Source organism: Aotus nancymaae, unplaced genomic scaffold (genome assembly GCF_030222135.1).
Source record: "Aotus nancymaae isolate 86718 unplaced genomic scaffold, 86718_ANA_hifiasm-v0.15.2.pri h1tg000108l, whole genome shotgun sequence".
In the NCBI taxonomy this organism is placed as follows: Eukaryota; Metazoa; Chordata; class Mammalia; order Primates; family Aotidae; genus Aotus; species Aotus nancymaae.
The window spans coordinates 5,458,164-5,485,899 of NW_026988523.1; the positions used below are offsets into that span (position 1 = coordinate 5,458,164).

The following is a 27,736-nucleotide window of genomic DNA, read 5'->3' on the forward strand; positions in this document are numbered from 1 at the left end:
ACATCAGTTTAAATTTTTGAGGTTCTTTGATTGGGAGTACCAGTAAGGAGGGAGTTGGATGAGCAGAGCCATCCAGGAAAAGAGAGGTGCAGGCCCAGTCAGTCAAGCAGAAACTGCATTCGATGTGTCTTTGAAGTGGTTGTCCATCTCCCTGTTCTGTGTTCAAGCCCCCAGGGAAAGGTATGGCAGTAGAGGATGACCAGGTCCAAGTTGCCCAGGTCAGAGCTATAGAAGCATGATCTGTTCACCAACACCACATTTCTAGAGAGCAGTGAGCTGATTCTCCAATGGTGAGCAGGGGACTACATGTGAACTGCGACCTGCAGGCCAATGTATCCCTGAGGAAAAGTCCACAAGAAAATTCAAGAAACTAGTAAGAAACAATGGGCAGAAAGCTGCGGGACGAAAGCACAGCAGGCTTCTGGGAGCTGGAGATCCTTTTTCTCAAGGCCAGGATTATTCCCACCTGCCACAGTTCACATGCCACAAATAACATCTCACCTTCAGTCAAGAAAAACGCAGAAGAAAAAGATGGCTCATTTGAACTTGAGCCCCAGCTATGTTCTTCAGACTGTAGCTCCACAACTACCCTTTTACCTAAGAGACAGCCCCTGCCAAGAACCACAGTGCCTAGAAACCAAGGTGGTCCTGGAGGGAAAATGGTGTTTAAGGGGGTAACATTCCATTTGGGTATATTGCAACCATTGGACCCCCTGGTCTCGGGAAAGCAGCTGGGTTTGTGCCAGGGAGGCTCCCCACTCTGGGAAATGGGACCAAACTCTTGCCTGCAGGGCCATTCATCCTTGGAAAGGAAGCTGGGTTGAGACCCAGGGTCCCAGTTGGCCTTGCAAAAGGAGCTGGGTTGATACCCACAGGGCCTGCTGGAGAAGAGCCCAGGTGCCCAGCAGCTGACCTGGGGAAAGCAACTTGACCAGAGCCTAATGGGCCAGTAGACCTTGGGAAGGTAGCTGGACGTGGACCCTGCAGGCCAGCGGCCCTAGTTAGCTGGGTTGGGGCCAAGTGGCCCAGAGGCTCTTGGGAAAACTGTTGGATTTGAGCCCTGGAGGCCAGCAGACCTTTGGAAGGTAGCTGGGTTTGATGCCAATGGGCCAGAAGATTGGGGGAAGGCAGATGAACCCACTCCCCTGGGAAACGGATTGGCATTTACCCCCATGGGGCCACTTGACCTTGAGAAATGAGCCGAATTAGGGCCTGTGGGGACAGGAGCCCTTGACATGGGAGATGGGTGTGGCCCTGTAAGGCCAATTCCCTGAGAGCCAGGACCTGAGTTTGGGCCCATGGGGGCAGGTACTCTTGCCATGGAGGATGGGCTTGGGCCCATGTTTCCAGAAGCCTGTGAGAAAGAAGCTGAATTTGCTCCTAAAAGACCTGCTGCTCTGAGAATGGGGGCAAGATCGAGGCCTTGAGGTCCAGCCATTCTTAAGTTAAGACCAGATCCTGTGCCCAAGAGGCCACCTGCTCTGGCATGTATATTAGGGCTTGGGCCCAGGCCACTTGGTCTTGGGTTGGGCCCAAGGCCTGGGCCTGTAAACACACCTGACCTGGGGGCAGGGTTTGACCCTAAAAAGCCTAATCTCAGATTGGGGTTTGATCCTGGGCCCAGGCCAACTGGCCTAGGATTGGGAGGACCATTCCCAGAGCTCAACACAACACCTGCTCTCAGGTTAGGTCCAGATCCGGGGCCCATGGGACCACCACTTCTGGGGTCAGGACCTGCTCCCAGGAGACCACCTGCTCTTGGATTGGACATAGGACCTAATCCTGGGAGACCCCCTAACCTGGGGTTAGACAGAGGCCCTGGGCCTGGAAGACCCCCCGTCCTAGGGTTTACCACAGGGCCTGGGCCCGGGGCTGGCCCCAAGAGGCCAGCAGGCCTTGGGAAAGAAACTGCACCTGTGCCAGTGGGATTCATCCCTCTTGGAAAAGAAGCCATGCTTGGGTCACGAGTACCAGCTGGGAAAGGTGCTGGATTTGAAGCCAATGAGCCCGATGAAGCTGGAAAAGGAGACGGGTTCCTTGGAAATGGGGCCAGATTTCCACCAAGAGAACCGGCCGCCATAAGGAAGGGATCTGAGTTCACACCCAGTGGGTGGCCTGTGTTCAGAACAGGACCTCCCTGTGGTCCCAGGGAACCGTTGAGCCGTCCTCGAGGTGGCAGTGGAGCACGAGTCCAAGGAGTTGGCCGCTCTCTAGGGAAAATCCGAGGTTCTTTCATACTTTCTTGGGGACGTTGGTGATAATGGGCTTGGGACGGATTTTGAAAAGGATCTTGTTTTTGATGAGTGCTGTCACCAGATACTGGGTGCCAGTCTCACGGCGAAGCTCATCACAGTCCCGATCCCCAGGAGTGTGTTTGACAAGGACTGCAAAAGGTTTCTCCAGGTGGATGATTTTCCCATACAGGATATGATGCCCCACGATCAGCACAGGGATTCCCTGGAAATAACAATTTGCACCATGAGCTTTCTGTCTAAAATATCAAGTGAAAACAGGCTGCAATGGCGGCCGCCCAGCGCGGCGCCGCGCGGCCAACGGGCGACAACCGAACCTCCCGCCGCCGTCGCCGCCGCCGCGAGCACTCCCATTGTTTTTTCTTTTAAATTTTAGAATTATCTTAAGTTCTGTAAAAAATGCTGGTATTTCTTTAGGAATTGTATCAATCTCTAGATGAATTTTGGGTTAAGTGATATTTTAGAATACCAATTAGGTATTTATTGAGTACCTGTTAGGCCGCTGATATTAGAAAAACATTTTTTACAACATAAACTGAGATCTCTCTTGCTATGGCGCTTGTATCCTAGAGAGGTGTCAGCCCCTGATCACTAACGAGATTGAAGATATCTTCATGTGTTTGCCATTTAGTTTTTCCTTTCTTGTGCAGTGTTTGTCTTTTTTCCTCTTTTTTCTGTTGATTTATGTGTTTGATTTTTCTTATTGTCTAGTAGAAGTCTAGATAGACTTGGCATTTTGTTTTATAAAATGGACACAACTAAGTCTATTTTGTAGAACTCTGGATAGGACATTTAAGTTATATATGTCACACTTATCTTCCTTCTCTAGTTTATGGACTGTCCTTTTAATTTCTTTATAGTGCCTTTTTTTTTTTTTGAGACAGGGTGTCACTCTTTTGCCAAGGCTGGAATGCAGTGGTATGGTCTCCCAGGAGCATGCCACTACATCCAGCTAATTTATTTTTTATTTTTTTGCAGAGACAGGGTCTTGCCATGCTGCGTAGGCTAGTCTTGAACTCCGGGCTTCAAGCAATCCTTTCACCTCAACCTTTAAAGCCCTGGTATTAAGGTGTGAGTCACTGCACGTGGCCTATAGTGACTTTTGGTGAAATGAACTATTTTAATTTTCACACAGTTGAATTTATCTATCTTACAATGTTGGGATTTTTTTTTTAAATTTTTAATGTCAGGTTTTTCCATGCCCTGAAATTGTAAAGATACTATTTCATGTATTTTCTAGAATTTAAACATTTTGCACTTTGTATTGAGGTTTTTATTCTCCTGGAATTGTTTATTGTTTTATATTATTTATGGTGTGCAGGAAGGATTCATTCCTCCTCCCCACTTTTTCTGTTTAGTTGTTTATTCAGTAGTTGACATGTTTCCCTCTAATTTAGAATGCAACCTTTATTGTAAAGTTCCCATATATACATGGGTTTTTGTGGGGTTTTTTGTATTCTCTGTTCTCTTTTGTTGGTCAATTTACCATTACCTGCAATTACATCACACTTTAGCTTTGTAGCTTTTAATATCTGATAAGGGGAGTTTTGTACTTCAGGACTCACTTGGCTATTCTTCTGCTTTTTCTTATTAATGGTAGACTTTTGGCTGAGTGCAGTCACTCATGCCTGTATTCCCAGCCCTCTGGGAGTCCTAGGCGGTCGGATCACCTGAGGTCAGGAGTTTGAGACCAGCCTGGCCAACATGATGAAACCCCGTCTCTACTAAATATACAAAAAATTAGCCTGGCATGGTGGTGGGTACCTATAATCTCAGCCACTCCAGAGGCTGAGGTAGGGGACTTGCTTGAACCCAAGAGATGGAGGTTGTAGTGAGCTGACATCATGCCACTGCACTCTATCCTGGGCGACAAGAGTGAAACTTCATCTAAAAAATAAAATAAATGTTAGACTTTCCTTTTGAGTTCCCTGAATGTCATATGGGGATTTTGTTTGGAATTTTATTGAATCTTTAAATGACTTTCAGACATTAAATTTTCTTACCCATAAATAGGGCATCTCTTTCTTTGTTGTCTCTAATGTCTTTCAGTAAAGTTATTTTTTTAAAATTTTCCATAAAAGCATTACATATCTTTTGTTAATTTTCTTCCTGGGCAGCTTTTTGAAATTTTGTTTTGTTACTGTTGTAAATGATAGATCTTTAAAATTACATTTTGTTGTGTACATTGATGCAGTTTTTACATATGGATCTTATATCGGACTACCTTCTTATATTGCCTTATTTTCTAATAATTAATATGCAAATTCCTTGGGAGTTTCTATGGAAAATTAGAGTTTCTTTACCAACTTTTTTCCCTTTCAAAAATTTCTGATCCTTTTAATCACATTTGACTTTTTTTTTTTTTTTTGAGACAAAGTCTCACTCTGTCACCCAGGTTGGAGTGCAGTGGCCTGATCTCAGCTCACAGGCATGAGTCACTGTGCCTGGCCATTACATTTTACTTTTTTAGTTATAACATGCTGGCTAGATAGACCCTTGAGAACTAGTAAACATGACTGAGGTTAGAATACACAGTCTTTGATGAATGGCCATATGCTCAGCTACATCTTGGGCTTTCTGTTATTAAGGGGTGAGGGGAGCTGGGTGCAGTGGCTCATGCCTGTAATTCCAGCACTTTGGGAGACTGAGGTGGATGGATCACCTGAAGTCAGGAGTTCGAGACCAGTCTGGCCAACATGGTGAAACCCCGTCTCTACTAAAAATACGAAACTTAGCTGGGCATAGTGGCGGGCACCTGTAATTTGAGTTACTTGGGAGGCTGAGGCAGGAGAATCACTTGAACCTGTGAGGTGGAGGTTGCAGTGAGCCGAGATCGTGCCACTGCACTCCAGCCTGGGCAACAAAAGTGAAATTCTGTCTCAAAAAAAAAAAAAAAAGAGAAGGGAAAAGTGTGAAGTAGTCAATTAGTGTTTATTGAGTTATTCTATGAAATGGCGATAATATCCCTTGCAATTTGGTTGTAAGGATTAAATCAAAGGATGGGTAAAGATAAACATAGTATCTGACCCAGAGTAAGTGTTCAGCAAATGTTAGTTACCTCTCTTCATGAGCCTTTCTCTGAAACCTGATATATTTTTTAACCATCTTCTGGGACTTAAGTCTGTTGCTTTCCAAGATTAAACAATAATTATAATGCTTTTGATTTATTTAGCATTTAATTGTGTCTCTATAAATGTCCTTTGATATATTACTTTATCAAAGCAGTGATTAGAGTGTTAGATGTCATGGGTATTTATTTTTTCCCAATGCCATGCTATATGCAGTTTTACATCATGCACATGGAACCATACTTTTGATTTTTACTAAGCAGCAATATTTTTTGGCATCTTCCCATGTTAGTAAATGTAGGTCTTAGCATCATTTCAAAAAAACAGCTTTATTGGGATATATTTGACATACAATAAATTGCATGTACAATAAACTACCACATGTCAAAGTGCATAATTTGGTAAGTTTTGTCATTTATGTACCTCTGAAACCATCACCACAATAAAGATAATGAACATAACCATCATTCTCAGAAGTTTCATTGTACCTCTTTGTAATTTCTCTCAAACTCTCTTCCCTCACAGCAGTTACAGATCTGTTTTCTGTTACTATAAATTAGTTTACATTCTCTAGATTTTTATGTAAATGAAATAAAAGTTTTTAGTACTAGTTTTAATGGCTGCTTAGTATTTCATTGTCTGGGTGAACCATAATTTGATAATTCTCTTTGCTGAATATTTAAGTTGACTTCCTCTCTGCTTTTACAGACTGTGTGTGCTTCAATACAGCAATAGATATATACAAAGGTGGACATCTGAAACCATGAATCCTTAAGATAAATTTCTAAGAACTAAATCAAAGACTATGATAACTTTTTAAGACAATGTATATGCTAAACTATTCTCTAGACTAGTCATTTTATACTATTACTGGATGTTTTTAGGAAAGTCATCCCTTCTCCAAGAATGAATGTTATTTATAAAAGAATATTTTTAAAAAATGTGATGGAGCAAGATCAGTATTGTTTTATTTACAGGTTTTTTTCCCCACTAATGATAGGCTTGGGAAGTATTTCAAGATGTTTCTTACAGACTATTCAGGCTATATACCCTCCTCTTGACATTTTAATTCGTAACTTTTAATGATAGTCTAATTTATGGAAACTGTTAATATCATATTTAATATGAACTGTTATTTTGATTGGTTTATCTGATTAATTGTCTTGTGTTCTTTTTGAAGGTTTGTTATTGAACTTTGTGAACCAATTCAAGTAAAACAGCTTGATATTGCAAATTATGAATTATTTTCTTCTACTCCTAAAGACTTTTTGGTTTCTATCAGTGACAGGTAAATTCTAAAGCTCTTTCTGTAAGGTCTATGTTGGATCTCTGAAATAAAAACAAAAAAGTGGGTCACTATTTTGACTTCATTTATTTTTTAAAGATCAGTTTGTAGTAACAGTGATAATACAACTCTTGTTAATCACTTACCTTTTACCTTCATTAGCCCATATGATGCTTTAAATATAACAACCAGGTGATATTATTCTCTTATAAAGTATGGAAACAGTAAAGGGGAGATTAAGTAGCTTGCCCAGATCGCATGACTTGTGAGTTTGGGAACCAAGATTCAGAACTACAGCTCTGACTTCAAAGTCATCGCTTTCAGTAATTATGCTCTCTTGCTTTTAAACATTTCTTTTAAAAGTTATTAAAAACATATATATATAGGTGCTTTATTTTGTGAGGTATATTTTTATTAAAATATATTCTAAAACTTTTTTGTACATGTGTGATTATAACAGAAATATATGTTGTGAGGAATTTGGAATAGAACTGCATTCTGTCAACCAGAGATAGCCCTTGTTAGCGTTTTAATATATTTCTTCTAGTCTTTACTATGCATTTATTTATTAATTCTATAAAAATATTTACTTTTTACTTCTTACATCCTGGAAATACTCTTTTCTCTTTTGTCTTTTACACATTCATTTTTAATGTGTACATAATATTTTTCCTTCAACAGAGGTTTTATTTCATAAATACTTTTTGAGTGTCCACAATACGCCATGTAGGATGCTGTTTATTTATGGAACTGTTGTTCTGTCATTGAACGTTAAGGGTTTTCCTTGATGTTTCTTCCTCCACCTCACAGTCAGCATTGCATATATACAGTTTTTGAAATTGGTTCTCAAGACCTCTTGAGAATTCCATCTACTATTCTGCCACTACCCTTGCTCATCACTTCCTTTTCTCTCAGCTCCAATTTTCTTATATGTCAAATGAGCATACACAGCTCTGATAAGTGTAGTCTCTTAATGTGGTGAGAGGGCTCATTATTTTAAGGAGTTCTTAAAATGTTTCGTTCAGTAAACACTTTTGTAGTTTTAGACTTTTATGTTAAATATTAGATTCCTTTTTAAGGGGAACAGATATGTTAGATGTGATTTTAAAAGTTTTTTCTTCCCATTCTCTTTCCACCAGTACTTGTATCTGTACGTTACATTATTACACACATGTCAGTATGTGAAGAGTTGTACCACCTTCTTCCAAGACAGTCTCTTGGTGACTTTCTATTCTAAAACCTCCTCCCAAACCCCAAGAATTGGTACTGGTCTTACTCTCTGTTAATGGTGTGATTTTTCAAGGCATTCTTTCCCAGTAAAGAGAAACCTGTCAGTTTAGTTGGAAAAGAAAATGTATTTATTAAATGTATGCATTTATGTATTTAACTATTAAGTCACCGTGTTTACCTGGAATGGCAAAAAAATTATATTTTGAAAATATGATGGAACTTCTCAATATGTGGTTTATAATTTTTTAAAAAGAACATGTTTTCCATATTTTCTAGGTATCCAACAAATAAATGGATTAAGCTGGGTACTTTTCATGGTAGAGATGAGCGGAATGTACAGAGTTTCCCTTTAGATGAACAGATGTATGCAAAATATGTCAAGGTAATGTTTACACATACAGGACTATGTTCTGTAATGAAAACATACCTGTTATTTACACTTTTATACACTTCATCCTTTTAGAAATCAGAAAAGAAGAAATTGACTACAGTATACCACTTAATAGATAATTCTTACTTGGGTATATTATTTTTCATGAGTCAGACATTGCTACATTCCCTTTTGTATTGCTGGAAGCCTAGGCCAGTTTTTTTTGTTGTTTATAGCTCTGATAAAATTCCAAATTATAAATTTTTAAGTTTTTTGAGTCTTTATGCAAAATTTCATCTTCATAGTATAACTATTTTGAAACTGAAATCATAGCTAGTCACTCAAGTCTTTAAAGCAGGCCTAATTTCTTAATAGATTCTGAAACTTAGATCATTTCAGCCTTCATATCCACTTATTTGGCATTGTTATGGCTTTTGCTTTTTTTTTTGTATAGCCAAATGAAATATTCTGTGTCCAAGTACCAGTTTCAAATAAAATAGGCTTTTAAACACTGATGTTCTGTATTTCCACTGCTTCTTCTACCAACTAATCAAGTAAAATTATCACTTTTGAATTGGGTTAGACAAAATAGCGGAAGTTATTACTCCTTTCTTCCCTCTTTTATTTTCTTTACAATTATAGCCATACCTTAAAGTACTATTGAATTAATATTTTTGGAATGGCAGCAGTTCTAATTTCTATCCTTTCTTCTTTAAATGTGAGAACTTATAGCTACCTAATTTTGTCTTCTGTGATTTTACCATCTCTTTTTAAAGCATGGTTTAAATTGACTTCTATAAATAGGTAAACTTGTAGTATTCTTAATCTCCATATAAAAATGCTAAATACTATTTTTAAAATAAAATTAATATTCTCAGTTAATAATTCAACAAAATTATTCAAAAAAATTAAGGAACATTTTCAATTCATTTTAAAATGAGTACTGAAACAATTACTTAATGACCTTTTTATACAGTATACTTCCTTCACTGTGAAGAGGAAAAAATGTTAAGTCATTTGCTAGGTGATACAATTGTATTTAATTTTGCAATTAAGACAACTCACATGAAATAATTTTGAGAATTATTCTTTATAACATCTACTTTGTTAATAATAGAAGAATATTTTATTGGAAGCATAAAAATGCCTTATAAAACTTTCCATCTTGTTCCTTTTATGATTGGAGACTATAGAATATTTTGAGTATTAGTTTTATAAAAAACCCTCTTTGGTAGGAATTGAGTCTAAAAGCAAGAAACATTTACTTGCAACTCATAAAAAGGAGGGAAAAAATTACTTTCTGATTTTCATTTTGTAGTAATAATGTTATATAAATATTTTACTTGGATTTTCATTATCCTAAAAGAACTACACCCAAATCTACTACTTTTTAATAGCTTGTATTCAAAAGGCTAATATGTCTTCCACTTCTGTAAGTTACAGTTGAAATAATATAGCATACTAAAAATTCATACTTTTCCTGAAGTAAGTAGTATATGATATTATACAAGTATAAATATCATTTAATAATAAACTGTTATCAATAATGTGTAGAATATACATATGTATATGTGCATATATATATCCATATATAAATTCATATATGAATATATACTTGATACATGTCTGTAATACTTAAGGTAATGTAAAAGATTGTTTCTAGATACTGTTTATTAATTGCTTTTGGAATGCTTTCTAACAGCTATATAAAATAATGGCAGTGGATTTTGGATAACTTATAACCTTAAAGTTGATTTATTTCATTGCAATCATTTAGATTATACTCTAAGGTTGTGATGGTAAAAATTTAAATCGTTGCTTTCATTTCTGCAAGGAATTAAGAATACTACAATGTTATCCATCACACGACATTGCTTTCTATACTTTATACAATATAATTTACAAGTATTTAAAGTTGCTTATTGCATGATGTCTAGACTTTGGAACTGATTTCTTTTTCTTTTCCTTTCTCTTGCTTCAGATGTTCATCAAGTACATAAAGGTTAGCAACCTTCTCTTTTGCAATATTAAATAACAGGGCATGGCATATTAATGCATTACAGAAACTTTACAAGTATGATTTTGGGGAAAAGGAGGACTTTATAGAAATGTTTAGAAATGTTATAATGAGAAAACTGAGTATATTGTTAGATAATCGTACATGCACTCTGCTGGCTTCCCATTTTATGTGCTTTTTATTCTTTAGGTTGAGTTGGTATCACATTTTGGATCAGAACACTTTTGTCCATTAAGTCTTATAAGGTAATGCAGAACAAAATACATTTATTGAGTGCTTTAAAAAATTAATATACAGAATTTTCAGTATATTTAAAGTGAAGAAATAATTTTCTCTTATGTGAGTTAATACCATAGAAATAAAAACTGTAAAATATTTCTTTCTCTTGAATGTATTTTGGAAAAATGTCAAAATACCCTCTTTAAAAATAAACTTCATTTTATGTATTTGGTTTAACTTGCTTGCTGTTTTGCTATGATGATAATATACAGAAACATTTTAGACTGATAAAAACTCATCCATTATATTTCTTAATGCCTTAAATAGATTAGTTTTATATTTTAATTGAAACAGTATGACTGAAATGTAAGACACAGCCATTATTTTGGAGTCCAAAAGCCAGTGGCCCTCAAAGTATGACCAAAGTTGATGTTTGTCATTTATTGTGAAGAGATTAGCTTTAACAGGTATTTTGTTTTGGAAGTCTTTAATGAAATTGTTGTTGATATAGGGTATTTGGCACGAGCATGGTGGAAGAATATGAAGAAATTGCTGATTCCCAGTATCACTCAGAACGCCAGGAACTATTTGATGAGGACTATGGTAAGTGACATCAAACAGATGACTTTCAGGTCTATTTTGTTAACTTTTTAAAAATTGAATAGTAATGGGGGGGCTATAGGTTACTTAAATTAGTATAACTGTTGTCTTCAGGCTTTTTTTGTTGTTTTTAACTCTAATCAACTGTTACTTAAACCTGTTTTCTGATATGATTGTACTGTAATTGTATTGCTTTCCAAGTTTATCTTTCAGTTATTTGTAACTGAAACTCCCTTCTATAACATTAATACTACTGAAATAGTAGAAATGAGCTTTAATTCCTGTGATTTCCCATGAGCCTAAGAGTAAGCACATTTTGGCCTCATGAGCCATTGAGAAATTTTGTGACCCTAAAGAGGTAGAGGAAAGTTTTATGACACTCTCCATTTCCACTTTAAGTCCTTATTTTAAGATGTCTTAAACTATTGTTTGAACAATCTAAATTTTCTCATGAGTGAAATGAAGACATTGACTAAGAGTTGGTAAAGTATATTGAAAACTTGAATAAAAAAGTCTTATAAATATGGTTAAAATTTTGGTAAGCATTATAGTTATTTTCCTTGGTTTATATTTGTTTGTTAAATGGTTTCTGAATCATATTTGTTTTTTGCGAACATGTTTTAGATATATAATTCATATTTATTACAAAATGTTTTAAATGTCAGCTGACTTTGACAGGACATAATCTGAGCTTTTAAATATCTTATCATTGGAGCTAGGTCTCAGCATAATTACTTTCATATTCTTTTTTAACAGATTATCCACTGGATTATAATACCGGAGAGGATAAATCCTCAAAAAATCTTCTTGGTTCTGCTACAAGTGAGTATTTTGAAGATTTTCTATTCAGTCTACTAAAGTGTTTCTCAACTTTTTCGTTCTGACATACGTGGACATTTTGTCATGGTATAGTTTAGGAACTTCTCCAAATGTTGAACTTTGAGTTGAAATAAAAGATACTGAAGATACTGTCTTTTGAAAAGTATTTCTATAGAAATGCGATAGGAAGAATAGATGAAAAGAGAGGGAGAGAAACAAATGTAAGCATAATGAAGGTGTTTCTTCTTCTCTAATTAGGCACTCACATTTTGGGGCAAATTCCTTATTATGGAGAAAGGTCTATGGATTTTCTTGGGGAAAGAATTATTAAAATGGTCATATACCAGTTGATCTATGGATATGGTTAGTTTGCCATTTAGTTACAAAATATAAAGGCTGCTCCTACCATGATAATAACAAATACCAATAAGAATACTAGCAATAATATACTCCTTGTAAACTAAGAAACAATGAATAACATACTAGTGGTTTAGTTTATTGTTATTCCAAAATAGAATCCCAACCTCATGGTAGACTCACTAAGGAGACTACTGGAAAGACCATTACCTGACTGGCCCTTTATGTTTCACTGTTGGATTCTGTGTAGGTATATTTTAATGTTGTTTTTGGTTATTTCTGAAAATGTGGAATTAACTAGAAGTAGTTTTCTTTTTATTTGAAAATTTTAAATTGAATTTAATAAAAAACATCTTAATAAAATAGAAGACTAGCTGCTTGTGCTTGTCACTTTTTGCTCTTAGTGAATTGAGTTGCTTGAATTCCAATGTCAGTGTGAATGTTGACTTTATAACTTTTTAAGATATTGAACAAGTAGTGTAAATACTTAGGTTGATATTTTGTGTAGTAGCCACAGTATATGGAGTTAAAATTACCTCTTTCATCTTTCCTTTAGCCTCTTCCTCTCCTTTCCTTTCCTTGTTCCTTTCCTTTCCTTTCCTTTCCTCTTTCCTTTCCTTTCCTTTTTCTACAGGTATTTTTGACACATTTAAAGAGTGTTAAAAATACCTGTAGAAGGAAAATATTTTTGATTGCAAAGTAATATTCAATTTTGTTACGTATCAGTTCAGTATATTTTGTTTTACTTTATTGCTAGGCTTCTGACTTTCTAGGTATTAGTGATTACTTTTAAATAAGTTTCCTAGCTATCTAGTTATTGATATAAAAATAAGTCTCATTCACTGCTATGTGATATAACTTTTTAGGAGTGAAAGAAATACCTGTCTGGATATTAATGTTTTTGTTTTTCTTAGTTTGTATTCTATATGTTACACAGTAGTCATTATTCTGCCATTTATGTAGCTCAGTAATGTTGAATGAGCTCTGAGGAAGCATCATTATTTTATGGGGTCAGAAAATAGCCCCAGACTAACATCTCTATCTTCTGGTAGTTACCGGAAAAGAGAGGGCACTTTAGGGAAATAATGTCTTATTGTAGTTTTGGATAAAGGAAAACTGTGTTGACATTCTGGATTTTCTTGCTGTATCTTTCTATGTGATTAACTCCTAGACACCATTAAAACCTAACCATAGGCCAGGCGCAGTGGCTCACGCCTGTAATCCCAGCACTTTGGGAGACTGAGATGGGCGGATACCTGAGGTCAGGAGTTCAAGACCAGCCTGGCCAACATGGCAAAATCCCATCTCTACTAAAAATACAAAAATAAGTTGGACGTGGTGGTCCACACCTGTAATCCCAGCTACTCAGGAGGCTGAGGCAGGAGAATCACTTGAACCTGGAAGGCAGAGGCTGCAGTGAGCTGAGATCTTGCCACTGCACTCCAGCCTGGGGGACAGAGCGAGACTCCATCTCAAAACAAACAAACAAACAAACAAAAAAACCTTAACATATATCAAGGGAAAACATTTATCTGTTTGTATTCATGTCTCTGATCAGTATATCAATTAATTTGATATAGAATCTTGTTTAGATACTTCTGTTTGGATCTTTCTTCTTGAAGGTGTATCACTTACTTTTCTTTTTACAGATCTCTGGGAGGGCAAGATTAGGTATTGAAAGAATTTATATAGTGAGATAAGATGGGTGGGAGGAGTCAGCTGAGTCTCTAAAATGAGATTTAAAATGATCTCCACCTCCTGAAGTCTTAGAACAAGAGAAGCAATAAGAGCTGAGTGATAAGACTTTACTGTCGTAAAACTTTATAGACATGGCCTAACACTGCTGCCTTCTGTATCTGTGTCCTTCTACTCTTCTCTGAAGAGTTTGGGACTGACTTAGCTATAGCCTCAAAGGTGATATAACTTGAAGAAATAATTAATAAAGTGGAATCAGAACTTCAGTAGTTTTGATTCAAAGAACTGGTCTTTGGCACAAGAATGTCTGAGTTTGACTATAATCATCACTGCTTTCTAAATTAGCTTGAAATTAGCCAATTTTGAAACTAGTTTATTTTTTTTAATTGTTTTTAATGTGTACATAGTATCCTCAAGCTAGAATTCTGTCTTTAATCTTAATAGAAACTCCTCTTTTTTTTGTTATCAAGTAGATAGTAGTTATAGGAAATATGTCACTGGAATACTTTGCCTCTGATGAGAGTTGGATGTCAAAGAGCATACATACTGCATAAACATTCTTGATATTATATAATTTACTTAAGTGCTAAAAAAGGAGAAAGTGTTATCTTAGAGCAGCCTTCTTGGCTTTGTGTGTATGCCTGTCTAATTCTTTTTACATTCTTGAACTAAAATATTTAAATCTTTTACATCAACAAGAATTCTCCACATCACTCTGATTTTCTTGTTCTTTGTCATATGAATTTGCCAGACCTCTATCTACTTTGATAATTGGTGCAAGTCTGCCTTTGCTCTTAAATATGTGGTTTTAGTTTTTGTTAAAATCACTGTATCTGCCAAAGGGAGATAGGTGCATGTGCATGTTTAAGAGAAAATGTAATTTTTACTTTCTAAGTCAAAGTATTTTTTTGTGGGAAAAAAATAGGTTCTAGGAGGACCATTTTCCTAGAAAATGTGGGCTTGCTTCAGGGTTAGTACACATAGGAGGAAGTCTTTTTTGTTGGTTTATCTTATGTTGTATCATATAAACTGTTAAGCTTCAGCAACCTGGACAGATATTTGTTTTCTTTACCAAAAAGAGCCATTGGAGCACTGGATACTGAGTAAATAATATGGAGATGTTTGGTCTCTAGGACCAATTATTAGGAGCATTTTATTCCTAAAGGAATGAAGCAGGATGAATAAGTTGCCCAGTTCAAAAATTTAAAAGTTGGTTAATCCAGGAGAAATTAGGGATTTTTATCTCTAGTTTGGCAATTTTATTCAAAGATGTTATTTTAGTCTGTTCTGAAGGTTTTTTAATGACCAGATTATCATGCTGTATACAAGCTATCGTGTTTGGATACAAATTGAAAATAGAATATTCACAATTATGCTTTCTCTCAAAAGACAAAAAAGACACGTTAGGCAATGTTCTGTAAACATGGAATAATTATTTTAGGTTAAATAGGCTGAGAAAGTAGAAATTTGCTAAATTTTGTTTTACCAAGTTTCCTGAAATGATGATAATAAATACTATTTTAAAAGGGTGGATAGAAGGATCTTCTTTATTGTAGGTACTGGTATTAAAATTTAGGTTCAAAAATAATACTCTAAAGCTACTTTCTTTACACAGATGAACACATTATCTTCTTGAATTCTTTAATCATAAATGTCAAAAAATTTGAAATCTCAGATAAGACCTTACTTTGAAACACAAGAAAGGATATAGACTGTTGATTGCACAATTTGAGTTTTGTGAAGCAGTCAGTTTTGACTTATAGGTGGCAGGATAGGTGGAGGAATCATCTAATATTGCAGTATTGATCGGCATTATAATGGGTTTATAAGGAAATAACAGTTTTCATTCCAAACTTCATCTTGGTTTGTGAGGGAATACAGAGTTTCCATTTTTGTTGTTATCTCATACTGTAGCATTTCTTTAGCTTAAGTAAGAATCAAGGCCACTTCTGTTTATCACTTTGCCAGATCAAAGGGCAATATTAAAAATGTTATTTAAACATTTAAAAATGACAAATGTCAAGCCTTTGTCTGTTATACTAATGATTAGACACAAAGTACCACTACTTTGTTGACTTTCAGAGTATACACTGATAATTTTGTGAAGATCAACATTATACCTGATTCCCAGCTAGCACCTTTAAAACAGTTTAAAATCTGCTACTACTTTCTCTCATCCTAAAGCATGTATTTACAGGATGAGCTCTAGGTAGCAGTCTTTGGTTAACTCACAACCTTCCTGACATAGTAGATTTTTCTCTGTTAGATTCCTTTTCTACTTTTCACATCTCTGGTTTTCATTGAAATGTCATGAATACTCTGTGGATCACTTTTAGGAAAGGAGATTAAGACAAAAATAATGTATGATGATTTATATGTTGCCCGTGCCAGGTCTTAGTATTTCAATAGTAGAAGTACCTTATACCAAAGAATTAACTGCCAGTAGAATTTTAAAGGTTAGATTGGGAATGAAAGTTAATTTCACTTGAAATTACATCACATTGCCAGAAGGAATGCCTTGTATTCCCAGTACTAGTTTTTTATGAAGTTCTGATCTTTTGTTATGCTCATGTATAAATATATCTATGTAGGTATTAAAGTTTGTACCACTTTTTTCATCTAAATATCCTCCTTCAAAAGAGAAGTAGGGTTAGAAGGTATGCAGATTGCTTTTATAACACTTTGTTTTATGACCTTGACTTTTAGTTAATCTGCCCCTTACCTGTCCCCACCGAATTAACTAAAGAATTTAAATTCTTTAAATTTAAATTTATGATTTAAAAAGATTGCAGTTTTGGCCAATGAGTTTTTTAAAGTCATCAAAGAGATCTGATTCTAGGCAATATCAATTTAGAATTTAACCATATTACCATAGATATGATAGGCTAATCATTGAAAATATTTTCTGCTTTTTTTTTTTTTTAAGATAATCTCCCTATTTTGTTTTTACCTGTGATAATCACAAAATGTAGGAAAAGCTTTTGCTTTTTTACACATTTTTGTTTTTATTTTAAACTATAGAGCCTTTTTAAAGAAAAACAGGTTTTTCTGTAAAATAAGAATTTTGGTCATCACATTTTTTCCCTGTCCCAATACAGGCTGTATGTTGAGTTATACTTGAATTTATAATATGCTGAAGACAGTGTTTTGCTAAAGTGTCTAGGGAAGCTTTACAAGAAAAGTATATTTAAGACCAGGCACCATGGCTTACGCCTGTAATCCTAGCACTTTGGGCAGCTGAGGCGGGCAGATTGCCTGAGCTTAGGAGTTTGAGACCAGCCTGGGCAACACAGTGAAACCTTGTCTCTACTAAAATACAAAAAATTAGCCGGATGTGGTGGCATGCACCTACAGTCCCAGCTACTTGGGAGGCTAAGGCAGGAAAATTGCTTGAACGTGGGAGGCAGAGGTTGTAGTGATCCGAGGTTGCACCACTGCACTCCAGCCTGGGTGACAGAGCGAGACTCCGTCTCCAAAAAAAATAATAATAATAAAAGTATATTTAAATAAAAAATTCCTTTTGAGCATAAAAATTTAGATAACATGCTTTACACTTTTGGCTAAACTTTATTTGTGTCCTATGTTGGACTTTAGTTGTGAGGTGAATACAAAAGTAATCAGTCAAAAAATGCAAACGATCATTCTAAATGACTTTTTGACTATCTGATATTAATTTATATTAGAATATTTAGGTATTTGGTACTTTTTCTGATTGAATTTTGTTTTAGATGCCATTCTAAATATGGTGAATATTGCTGCTAATATTCTGGGAGCAAAAACTGAAGACCTGACAGAAGGTACCTAATTATTTTATGGGTCTTTTAAATAGCTGGTACTCCAGGGGTCCTTATAGTTAGGAAAATCAAGTAATGAGTTAAGAAAATTTAATTTTTTACATTTAGAAATATAGAAATAATTCAGAGGAACTTACCAATCTTTATTATTCATTGTTTATTTGAATTTCACAAGTTCTTTTTTATAAGAGAATACTGTCTATAAAAAATTTATGAATTGGCTTTTTTACTTCTCCTGGCTCTAATATTAATAGTAATGATTTTATTCCTTATCTCTTTACTGAGATTTTGATGTCTTAATAATACTTCAAGAATGTTATTTTATGTGTAAATAGCTACTTGATTTTAGAAAGCCATATTTTCCTTAGAGAATGGCAAATGAGAATATTATTAGCAAGAAGAAAGTCTTGCCTTTTTGTTTTTTTAAAAAATGCTTAGATCCAGTCAACACTTAAAATGACTCATTTATTTCCTCTCATTCTCTTCAGCAACTCTCAGTATCTAGAAGGCATGTTAATCACGTAAAGTTACACAACATTCGTAGTCATCTGACTTGATTTAATTATCTGAGAAATTGAGAAACCATATGTATTACTTGTTGTGATCGTATATGATCATTTCTTTCTAAAAGAAATTTGATTTTTTTTTTTTAAGAAAAAGTCTGCAGTAGCAAACCTATTTGGCTTTTTTCTTCTCTTCCAAGAAATTAAAGTTCTATTTGTTTTAGTAAAATATTTTCATGGGACAGCTTTTAAAATTGAACTCAACATTGGGCATCTTTCTTAAAATAGGAAATAAAAGTATATCTGAGAATGCCACTGCAACAGCTGCACCTAAAATGCCTGAGTCAACTCCTGTTTCAACTCCTGTTCCATCTCCTGAGTAAGTTATAATGTGATATTAAATAGAATTTTATTACAATGGAAAGCTAAGTATATTAGTATAAAAAAAGGAACTTGTGATTTGTGTATGAAATGGTTACTTGTAGAGACTCAGGTAGGATAGACATTCTACAGCCACTTAGAAAATCTTTGAGTTGCTTCTTCCCATTAGTGTATATGCATACTGGGAATATACTTTATTCCAGATCAAACTTTTTTTTTTTTTGATATTGTATATTACTTTCATTATTCACAACCACCAGTGACTCTTTTCCATATTGCAAATAATTGACATTACTCTGCAGGTGTAGGCTTGAGGACAAATTTTAAAGACCCCCTTTTTTAAATTCAAGTTTAAAAGCATTGGTCTGTGGTATCTCTAGAAATCTACCAAAATACCTAGAACAGTGGTTCATGAATAATGAGTTTGCCACACAGCAATTTCTTAACTGTTCCATTTCTCTGAATCATGTAGGCTTTTCCCCAGGTTGCAGTGGGGACACTTTGGGCAGGGATATATCTAAAGAGATAACAGATATAATAAATATTCATTTTTTCTTTTCTGCCAGAGATGGTTACTTTTGTTGGTACCTCTGCTTCTTATCTATAATAAACAATAAGCTTGTAATGATTTGGGTAATTGGGTAGTTATTGTAGACTTAATTTATGTATATTTCATTAGATACACTCCCTACAAAATTTTGCAAGTCCTTTGTGTTAGAGCAACTCTACTTAAGAACATACGATATTTGGATATGAACCACTTAGTTCCAAATAGTATGTAATGACACCTTCAGTGGGTATGCTTTGAACTGCAATTCCTGAGAACTATACTAATTCAAAAATGAGATTTTGGTGCTTTGAAAGGCATGGTGAGAAAATGATATTATCCTGTATTAATCCTGAAAGTTATTGGAGAGATTTATTGGGTGATTAGAGAGAAAATATAGCATATGTGTTATTGATTCCTAAAAGGACCTAAGAAATCTATTGGGGATAGAGACATTCTTGGTGTTTCTAATTATATGGACTGTGATTGCTGTTCCTGATTTTGTAACTAGGTTTCTTCAGTTAACAACACACAGTACGTCGTATTTTTCAAAACTAAACTAATTTGGTTTTATAGATACATATACACATGTACACACTTTCATACACATACTTACATATATGCACAAGTCGATAGGAATATTTGTTGAAAGCTGTAGTCACAGGCTAATGTAGCTGTTTTTATTTTTCCATATTAGTTTTTAATAGATATTTTTGCATAATTTTTTATTCAGTATTTCTTTATGTTCGTCTTAAATTCTTTTTAATGCTTTTGAAGCAATCTTTTGAAGAAAACAGCGAAAATGAAGGAATCCATGATAGGATGTCACTGTTAAAGTTATGGAAAGCTGACTTATTTTTTTTTCTAGGTTTTAGTAAGTTTTGCCATGTGAATTTGAGAAAAAAATTTTAAAGTATATTTCTAATTATGCTGTGTATAGATGGTATATAACATCTATATTCAGTATTTTTTACCAAATTCAATTTAATTTTTCTCTCTCCCCTTCTTCAGACATTACTTTTTTCTGCTGTTATAAATTATTTGGTAGAAAAGCAATATATTACCTGAATATATAAGAAATACTACTAGAGACGAAATATGTATGACTATAAATATATTTTTTAATGAAGTGTAGTCCAATTATGTTTAAATTTTGAAAATCTACCTTATAGATACTGTCCATTTTATTACTTCTATCTTTTCTATTGTGACATTAGTCTTTATTTGAAGACATTTCCTGGCATGCTTAGTAATGGGAAAATGTATGTTTGAGTGTAATTCTTTGTGGTATTTAAATTGCCGTATTTTTTTTATTGGACCTTTTATGTATAAGGGTACACCCAGAAATTAACCATCCTTATCTTAGAAGGAACCACAAGCATTATAATTTATAACACTGTTTATATAAACTTCATCCTTCCACTCTCCTGTATGCCTCATACATACTCCACAGCCTCAAAATGGAATAAAAAATTAATAGTGACACCATTAGTTTAATAGCAGCACTATTAGCTTATCATAAGCCAGAATTGTTATTAAAATGGTTAACTATTTGGCTTTTAATAATAAAAGATTAGCCTACATGATAGCAAAATTATTTTAGGGAAGGAGATATGTTTCTTGTCCTTAAAGCAGATAATCCTATGTGTGGAGGGGTGTGTGTGTGCGCGTGTGTGCGTGCGTGTGTGTGTGTGTTAATGCTGCATTGGAATTCCTCAAATCATTCTTTTGAGACATGTAGCTGCCTTTTGAAAATAGGGTATTTAAGTACAAAGTACACTCATAAGCATTGAGAAGCCTAGATTCTAGTTCTAGCTGTGGACCTTATTTAAGCTAGCTTATTAAGCTAGCTCTTAGTTGGATTAATTTCTGATATACAAAGGATAGTGAGGCTTGTAAAGATTCAGTGAATATTTATGAGAGGAAAGGTACACTATACATTCAGTGAATGGAAGTATTCACTTAAAACAATTCTTAAACAGATTAAAAGAAAGCAAGTTTGATATGGTAAATATGCTGGTTTGAGCCATCTGGCTAGTCACTTTATAAATAGTATTTCTTTTATTTCTGAGCAACATTTGTTTTTATAATGAAAATGTTTTTAAGGTGAAAATTTCATCCAAAAATAACTTGAGTTTCTTTTCTATTTCCAGCCTTCCTTTTATCTTATGTATGAATACATTTATTTTTCTTAAACATATTTTAACTTTAGACTTCTAAGTAACTGATTTATAATTATGATATATGTATTTCTAGGCATGTAACTACTGAAGTACACACACATGACATGGAGCCGTCAAGACCAGATACTCCGAAAGAGAGTCCCATTGTACAATTAGTTCAAGAGGAGGAAGAGGAGGCAAGTCCATCTACAGTGACCCTTCTGGGCAGCGGTGAACAGGAAGATGAATCATCCCCCTGGTTTGAGTCAGAGACACAAATATTTTGCAGTGAACTGACCACAATTTGTTGTATTTCTAGTTTTTCGGAATACATATATAAATGGTGTTCAGTTGGAGTTGCTCTTTATCGGCAGCGCAGCAGAACTGCTTTGAGTAAAGGAAAAGATTATCTTGTGTCAGCTGAACCACCCTTACTACTTCCTGCAGAATCAGTAGATGTTTCAGTATTGCAACCACTGAGTGGAGAATTGGAAAATAAGAATATAGAAAGGGAAGCTGAAACTGTTGTTCTTGGTGATTTAAGTAGTAGTATGCACCAAGATGACTTGGTGAATCACACTGTAGATGCAGTTGAACTTGAACCAAGCCATTCTCAAATTCTCTCTCAGCCTTTTCTTTTAGATATTACCCCAGAAATCAATCTCTTGCCTAAAATAGAAGTATCTGAGTCTGTTAAATATGAGGCAGGACATATACCATCACAAGTGATTCCCCAAGAGAGTTCTGTTGAGATTGATAATGAAACAGAACAAAAGTCTGAGAGCTTTAGTTCTATAGAGAAACCATCGATTGCCTATGAAACAAATAAAGTTAATGAGGTAACGGATAATATTGTAAAACAAGATGTGAACTCCATGCAAATTTTCACAAAGCTGTCTGAAACAATAGTGCCACCAATAAATACAGCTGTACCTGACAATGAAGATGGGGAAGCCAAAATAAATATAGCTGATACAGCAAAGCAAACTTTGACTTCTGTTGTGGATTCTTCTTCATTATCCGAAGTAAAAGAAGAAGAACAGTCTCCAGAAGATGCCCTTTTGAGAGGTTTACAGAGGACAGCTACAGATTTTTATGCTGAATTGCAAAATTCTACAGATCTAGGATATGCTAATGGAAATCTTGTACATGGATCAAACCAAAAGGAGTCAGTATTTATGAGACTTAATAATCGTATTAAAGCCTTAGAAGTTAACATGTCTCTCAGTGGTCGCTATCTGGAGGAGCTTAGCCAAAGGTAAGCTTTATTATGAATTAGCACAGTCAGCTTCACACAATGGGTTATGTAGCGTAGAGTATGACCTGTGATTACAGAAGGAGAGGATTTAATTATCTCCTGATATAATAGAGGTAAGCACAATTTTAGCTAGAGAGAGAAAGTAAGCTATTTGAATGCTGATCAGTGACTTAATAAATTGATTTTTTGTTTTTAATTTTAAAAGTACTTACCAGTGACAACACACTTATTACTAGGCTGGCAACAAGTTTAAATTACCTATACTCACTTTCATCTTTTTTTCTGTTGTTTAACTTTAGCCTTTTTCTGCTTGATTCCTAGAGGGCTCATGGAAAAAATGATAGTATATCGATTTTAAGGCTTTTAGTGGAATTTGACCAGATATCATTTAAGAGTTTGGATAAGTGAAGACAGGGATGGACTGAACTAGATGATTAGGCACAAATGCAGTTTGCCCTCTTTTAAACAGGTCTCAGTATCTTAGTTCTAGTTGTAATAATTTCTGCTTTTAAGTTCCAGAGGCAGTGCCAAATCGTTAAGACACCAGGCATGGCTTTTTAAACCTATTTACTCTTTTTTTATCCTTTGTATGTCCATTGTCTGTCCTTAGGGCTTCTCTACTAACATTTTGCAGTCATCTAGGCACAAGTGTCCAGAGTTCCTGAAACACCACCTTTTCTTACACCTCTTAAATTGAAATGCCACTAATAAGCTGTCATCTGAAATAGGGATTTTTTCTAACTCATACATGGAATTAAGTGGCTAATCGTGTTTGTGTGTGTTCATGTGTGACATGCCCGCTTAGCTACCCCATACCTGCTCTTACTTTTCCCTACCTCCATCTGCATCCCAAGGGAACCATAGAAATTACTAAATTTTACATAGCAAAAGCTACAAAGAATTTTATTGCATAGGCCTGAATAAGAGTTACTTTAAGAAAATTAGATTTGCCTCATATATCAAAATCAGAAGTGTGTTTCCATTACTAAGTGGAATAAATAAGAAATTAAAGCTAATTTAAACCAATTCTTACTCCATAGGTACCGAAAACAAATGGAAGAAATGCAAAAGGCTTTCAATAAAACAATTATAAAACTTCAGAATACTTCAAGAATAGCAGAGGAACAGGTTGGTCTTCACCCTTATTTACTTTTTACATAAATTTCCACTGAATTCTGTGGGATCTCACTGATAAAAGGTTAAGTATTGTGTTTTCACTTTTTCCCCCTGCTAGCTGGTGATTAAGCCTGTTATATTAGTATGATGTCATGTTTGGAAAGTTACATAGCTATTAGCATCATTATCTTCTCTAGAGAAAGTTTTCTTGAGCATTATTCATAGTATATTGTGTATATGTGTTAAGTAGAAATGCAGTGAACTTTCCTGAAACTTTGTTGAAGTCTAAAATTGTGTGTGTGTTTTAATGTAGATAATCTTACCGACTGCAAGTACAAACAGCTTTGTTTCTTCTTTTTGATCATCATACCTTTTGATTTTTTTTTCTCTATCTCTTGGCTAGAGCTATATAGTGATACAGTAGGACTGGTAGTTATGACCATTCCTCTATCTTGATTTTAAGGGAACTATTTCAATATTGCACCTCTAGTGTGATATGTGTGTTATCACATAATAAAGAAATTTTATACTTTTCTAAAAGGTTATTTGGGACTAGGGGATGGTGAAGTGAGGAGGCCTCATATTTTAGAGAGTTTTGTTAGGTCCATCTTACTCTCCCATTCATGGCATATTATAATTGTTGTTCCTTTCTTTTTGATTTGTTTTCCTGTTGCTGAGATTTGAGAGGTTTTTTTTTTACATATTATGAATATAAGTCCTTATTGGAGATATGCTATGCAAATATTTTCTCCTAATCCATTATTTGTTTTCTTACTGTCTTTACACTGTTGTTTGAAGAGCAGAAGTTTTTGATTTTTTGAAGCCCAATATATCGGTTTTCTCTTTGCTCTGTGAAATCTTTGCCTAACACAAAGTCACAAAGATTTTTTTTCCTTTGTTTTTCCTAGAAGTTTAATAGCTTTAGTTTTATGTTAGGCCTGTGATTCATTTTAAGTTAACTTTTATGTGTTACAAGGTATGGATCAAAGTTCTTTTTGGAAAGTCAGGATCAGAAGAGCAAGGCATATGGATATCCATTTGTTCTAGAATCATTTGTTGGAATGACTATCCTTTCTCCACAGAATTTCCTTTGTGCATTTGATAAAAATAAGTTAACCATATATATGTGGGTCTATTTCTGGGCTTTTGTTCTATTGATCTGTTTGTCTTTAAGGTAACAACATAATGTTATGTTTGCTGTAGCTTTATATTAACATTTTAAGTCAGGTAATGTTAAGTCCTCCAATTTTATTCTTTTACAAGATTGTTTTGGCTGTGGTAGTGTTTTGCATTTCTATATGGATTTTAGGCTCAGTTTGTCAGTCTCTACCAAAAAAAAAGTTGAATCTTGATTTGGATTGTGTTGATGAATTTATAGATTAATTTGCATAATTGTCATCTTAATATTAAGGCTTCTGGCTCATGAACACAGTGTTTTATTTAGCTGTTAATTAATTTTAATACGATTGCCCCTTCCTCTGTATTTTCTCTTTGCTAATATGTAACATCTGTGTCTTGTGTCTCAAAGACATATGTAAGTACTTTTCAACCATGTTGTATATTAATAGTGTTGAAAGTTAATCCTGATTAGGAGTGTTAACCAATTCATTAACTTTAATAGCTTGTCCTTTAAATGTTTATAACTGTCTTGAATTTATCAGAGTCAAATGTAAGTCAGGATTCAAAAGAAACAATTTAAAATGTCACATTTAGCATTTTGGTAAGATGAAGTAGGATAGAAAGTACCATAGTGGATCACAGTAAGGGAAGTAAGTGAAATCTTTTGTTGCAGTTTTATACACTTACCCTCTCCACACACATGTGCACAACTGAAACTTAAAACTTTTTTGAATCAAAATATGAAAAACTTAGGTGTAGAATAATAAATGGTTATGTAGGTATTTCATATAGTGTCCTAAAAGAGCTTTAGATTTCCTTGATTTCTTCCTGCCCTTGTTTCTTCCTCCCTAACTTTATTTAATAAGTTCAGATTTTCAGTTTAAGTCTCCCTAATATAGGGTCATAACGATGAATGTGATATATGATTCCTTAAAATATGCATACAAATTGTATTATAAATAAGACATATTTGTTGATGATAAAAGTTTCTAAAATTTAGTGCTGCCTAAGAAAAAAGAAAAGATAATTTCTTTCATTGGTGATATTTTAGCATTGATTAGATGAACAACCATAGATATTTCATTATGTACCATCCTAAGTTCCAACATAATATGCTATGAACGAAATTTTTAAGACTTTGTTTTGAGCCTACTTTATAACCAAAACCATTCTTCAGAAAATTTTCAATTTGTCTTTGTACCAACTGCTTTGTTAAAAACACTAAGGGACTTTTTAAATATTTCTGGTTATATGCTAGTTTATATATATGGAACCTATGTTAATTTGAAAGTAATTTATCAACTTCTGTTATGCAGTATTTCACATTGTAGCAGTGAGCGACAAAAAATAATAATAATTCTTGTTGGGGAGGGTTAGACACAGTCCCACATTCTTGAAGTGTTTTGTTTATTTTTTAAATTTCTGTTCAAAGTTTACAATACTTACTGAGATTCCTGTTAATACATTTGTTTTGGAATAACTTAATGGTTTTTTAAGATTGTTTTACTTCAATTTATGACGTTAATAGTTTGTAGTTTATATTCAAAGAAAAATAATTTTTTTTTAAATCATAGGATCAGCGGCAAACTGAAGCCATCCAGTTGCTACAGGCACAGCTGAGCAACGTGACACAGCTTGTTTCAAATTTATCAACAACAGTAGCAGAATTGAAACGGGAGGTAATTGTTACTGCTGGTATTGTGAGACCCAATGCATGTATAGAGGTTGTCATAAAGGCAGGCTTGTTAACAAGAACATGGAACCTAAAACTTTGACCAAACAAAATTGTCATTTAGAGTGAACTTTTTCAAAAACCAGAATGTGGCATTTTTAAGTTTTGGCTTTTGTAAAATATGGCTTTCATAATTTAGGCCATACCTATGATATAGGTATAAAACTTCTAGCAGGCCTTTTGTAAACATTGATAGTAGCAACACATACTTCATTTTCCATTAAAAAAGACTTATAAAGTTGCTTAACAAAGTAAAAATTTCATTGATTTAAAAAGTATTTTTGAGCATCTAGTATATGTGAAGTGTGAGCTGTACAGTCCTAGGTTGTGGCATATGGTAGTGAATAGTCCCTGGCCTCACAGGGTTTATGTCCTGGGGGAGGGAAAGAATACACATAGTAAATAAATATGTGATAATTTCTCCTAGTGATACGTACTGTGAAGAAAAATGTGTTTGTGTAGGGTGGTGGCGGTAAGGGATGCTGCATTAGTTAGAGTGATCTTTGAAGGCTTATCTGAGGAGGTGGTATTAGAACTAAGTGCTCAAGAGGAGTTAGCAACCACACATTGCCTGGAATGATAACAAACCTGTTTCTAGCAGAACTAGGGCAAAGGACTGGAGAGTAGAAACAGAGTGATGTATCTGAGGGCAGAAAGAAAGCTACTATGGCTGGAGCAGTGAGTGAGAGAAGTGAAGCTGAGAAATGGGTTCAGGATATTGGCAGAAGCCTGGTCATGTAGGACTTTGTAGACAATTTAGAGTCTGAATTTTATTTGAATCATTGTATCATTGGAAAGTATTAAGAAGTGATACCGGTCATGTCATTAATGCTTAGCACTTTGAGAAACTCTCCATTTGTTGCTCTATGGAGAATTACCTGTTGGGGAACAGCAGGAGCAGAAGCAGATAGGAAACCAATTAAGAGGTGATTGCAGGCCAAGCACAATGGCGTATGCCTATAATCCCAGCACTTTGGGAGGCCAAGGCAGTCAGGTCACTGGAGATCAAGAGTTGAAGACCAGCCTGGCCAACATGATGAAAGCCCATCTCTACTAAAAATACAAGAACATTAACCGGGTGTAGGGGTGTGTGCCTGTAATCCCAGCTACTTGGGAGGCTGAGGCAGTAGAATCACTTGAACCTGGGAGGCAGAGGTTGCAGTAAGCAAAGGTCTCTGGGCAACAGAGCAAGATTCTGTCTCAAAAAAAAAA

General features: G+C 34.7%; 2 protein-coding genes across 7 annotated transcripts in view; one reads left to right on the forward strand and one right to left on the reverse strand.

Annotated features, from left to right (window-relative positions):
- SUCO (SUN domain containing ossification factor) overlaps window positions 1-27,736 on the forward strand; it is a 78,584-nt gene that overhangs the window by 39,515 nt on the left and 11,333 nt on the right. For 4 of the 6 annotated variants that reach the window (XM_064370659.1, XM_064370656.1, XM_064370657.1 and 1 more), the window contains exons 10-20: window positions 6,501-6,608; window positions 8,112-8,217; window positions 10,187-10,207; window positions 10,412-10,467; window positions 10,953-11,044; window positions 11,798-11,863; window positions 17,641-17,709; window positions 18,498-18,588; window positions 21,394-22,557; window positions 23,598-23,685; window positions 26,367-26,471. In XM_064370659.1, the coding sequence (XP_064226729.1) occupies window positions 6,501-6,608; window positions 8,112-8,217; window positions 10,187-10,207; window positions 10,412-10,467; window positions 10,953-11,044; window positions 11,798-11,863; window positions 17,641-17,709; window positions 18,498-18,588; window positions 21,394-22,557; window positions 23,598-23,685; window positions 26,367-26,471 (1,966 nt within the window). The remainder of the gene's footprint in view (window positions 1-6,500; window positions 6,609-8,111; window positions 8,218-10,186; window positions 10,208-10,411; window positions 10,468-10,952; window positions 11,045-11,797; window positions 11,864-17,640; window positions 17,710-18,497; window positions 18,589-21,393; window positions 22,558-23,597; window positions 23,686-26,366; window positions 26,472-27,736) is intronic. The other 2 variants (XM_064370660.1, XM_064370661.1) reach the window with 1 other exon arrangement.
- On the reverse strand, window positions 366-2,525 carry LOC105711756 (decreased expression in renal and prostate cancer protein-like). The gene is given in 2 exon segments (XM_064370662.1): window positions 366-1,000; window positions 1,002-2,525. Coding segments are annotated over 2 exon segments (1,569 nt in total). The 5' UTR covers window positions 2,237-2,525; the 3' UTR covers window positions 366-666.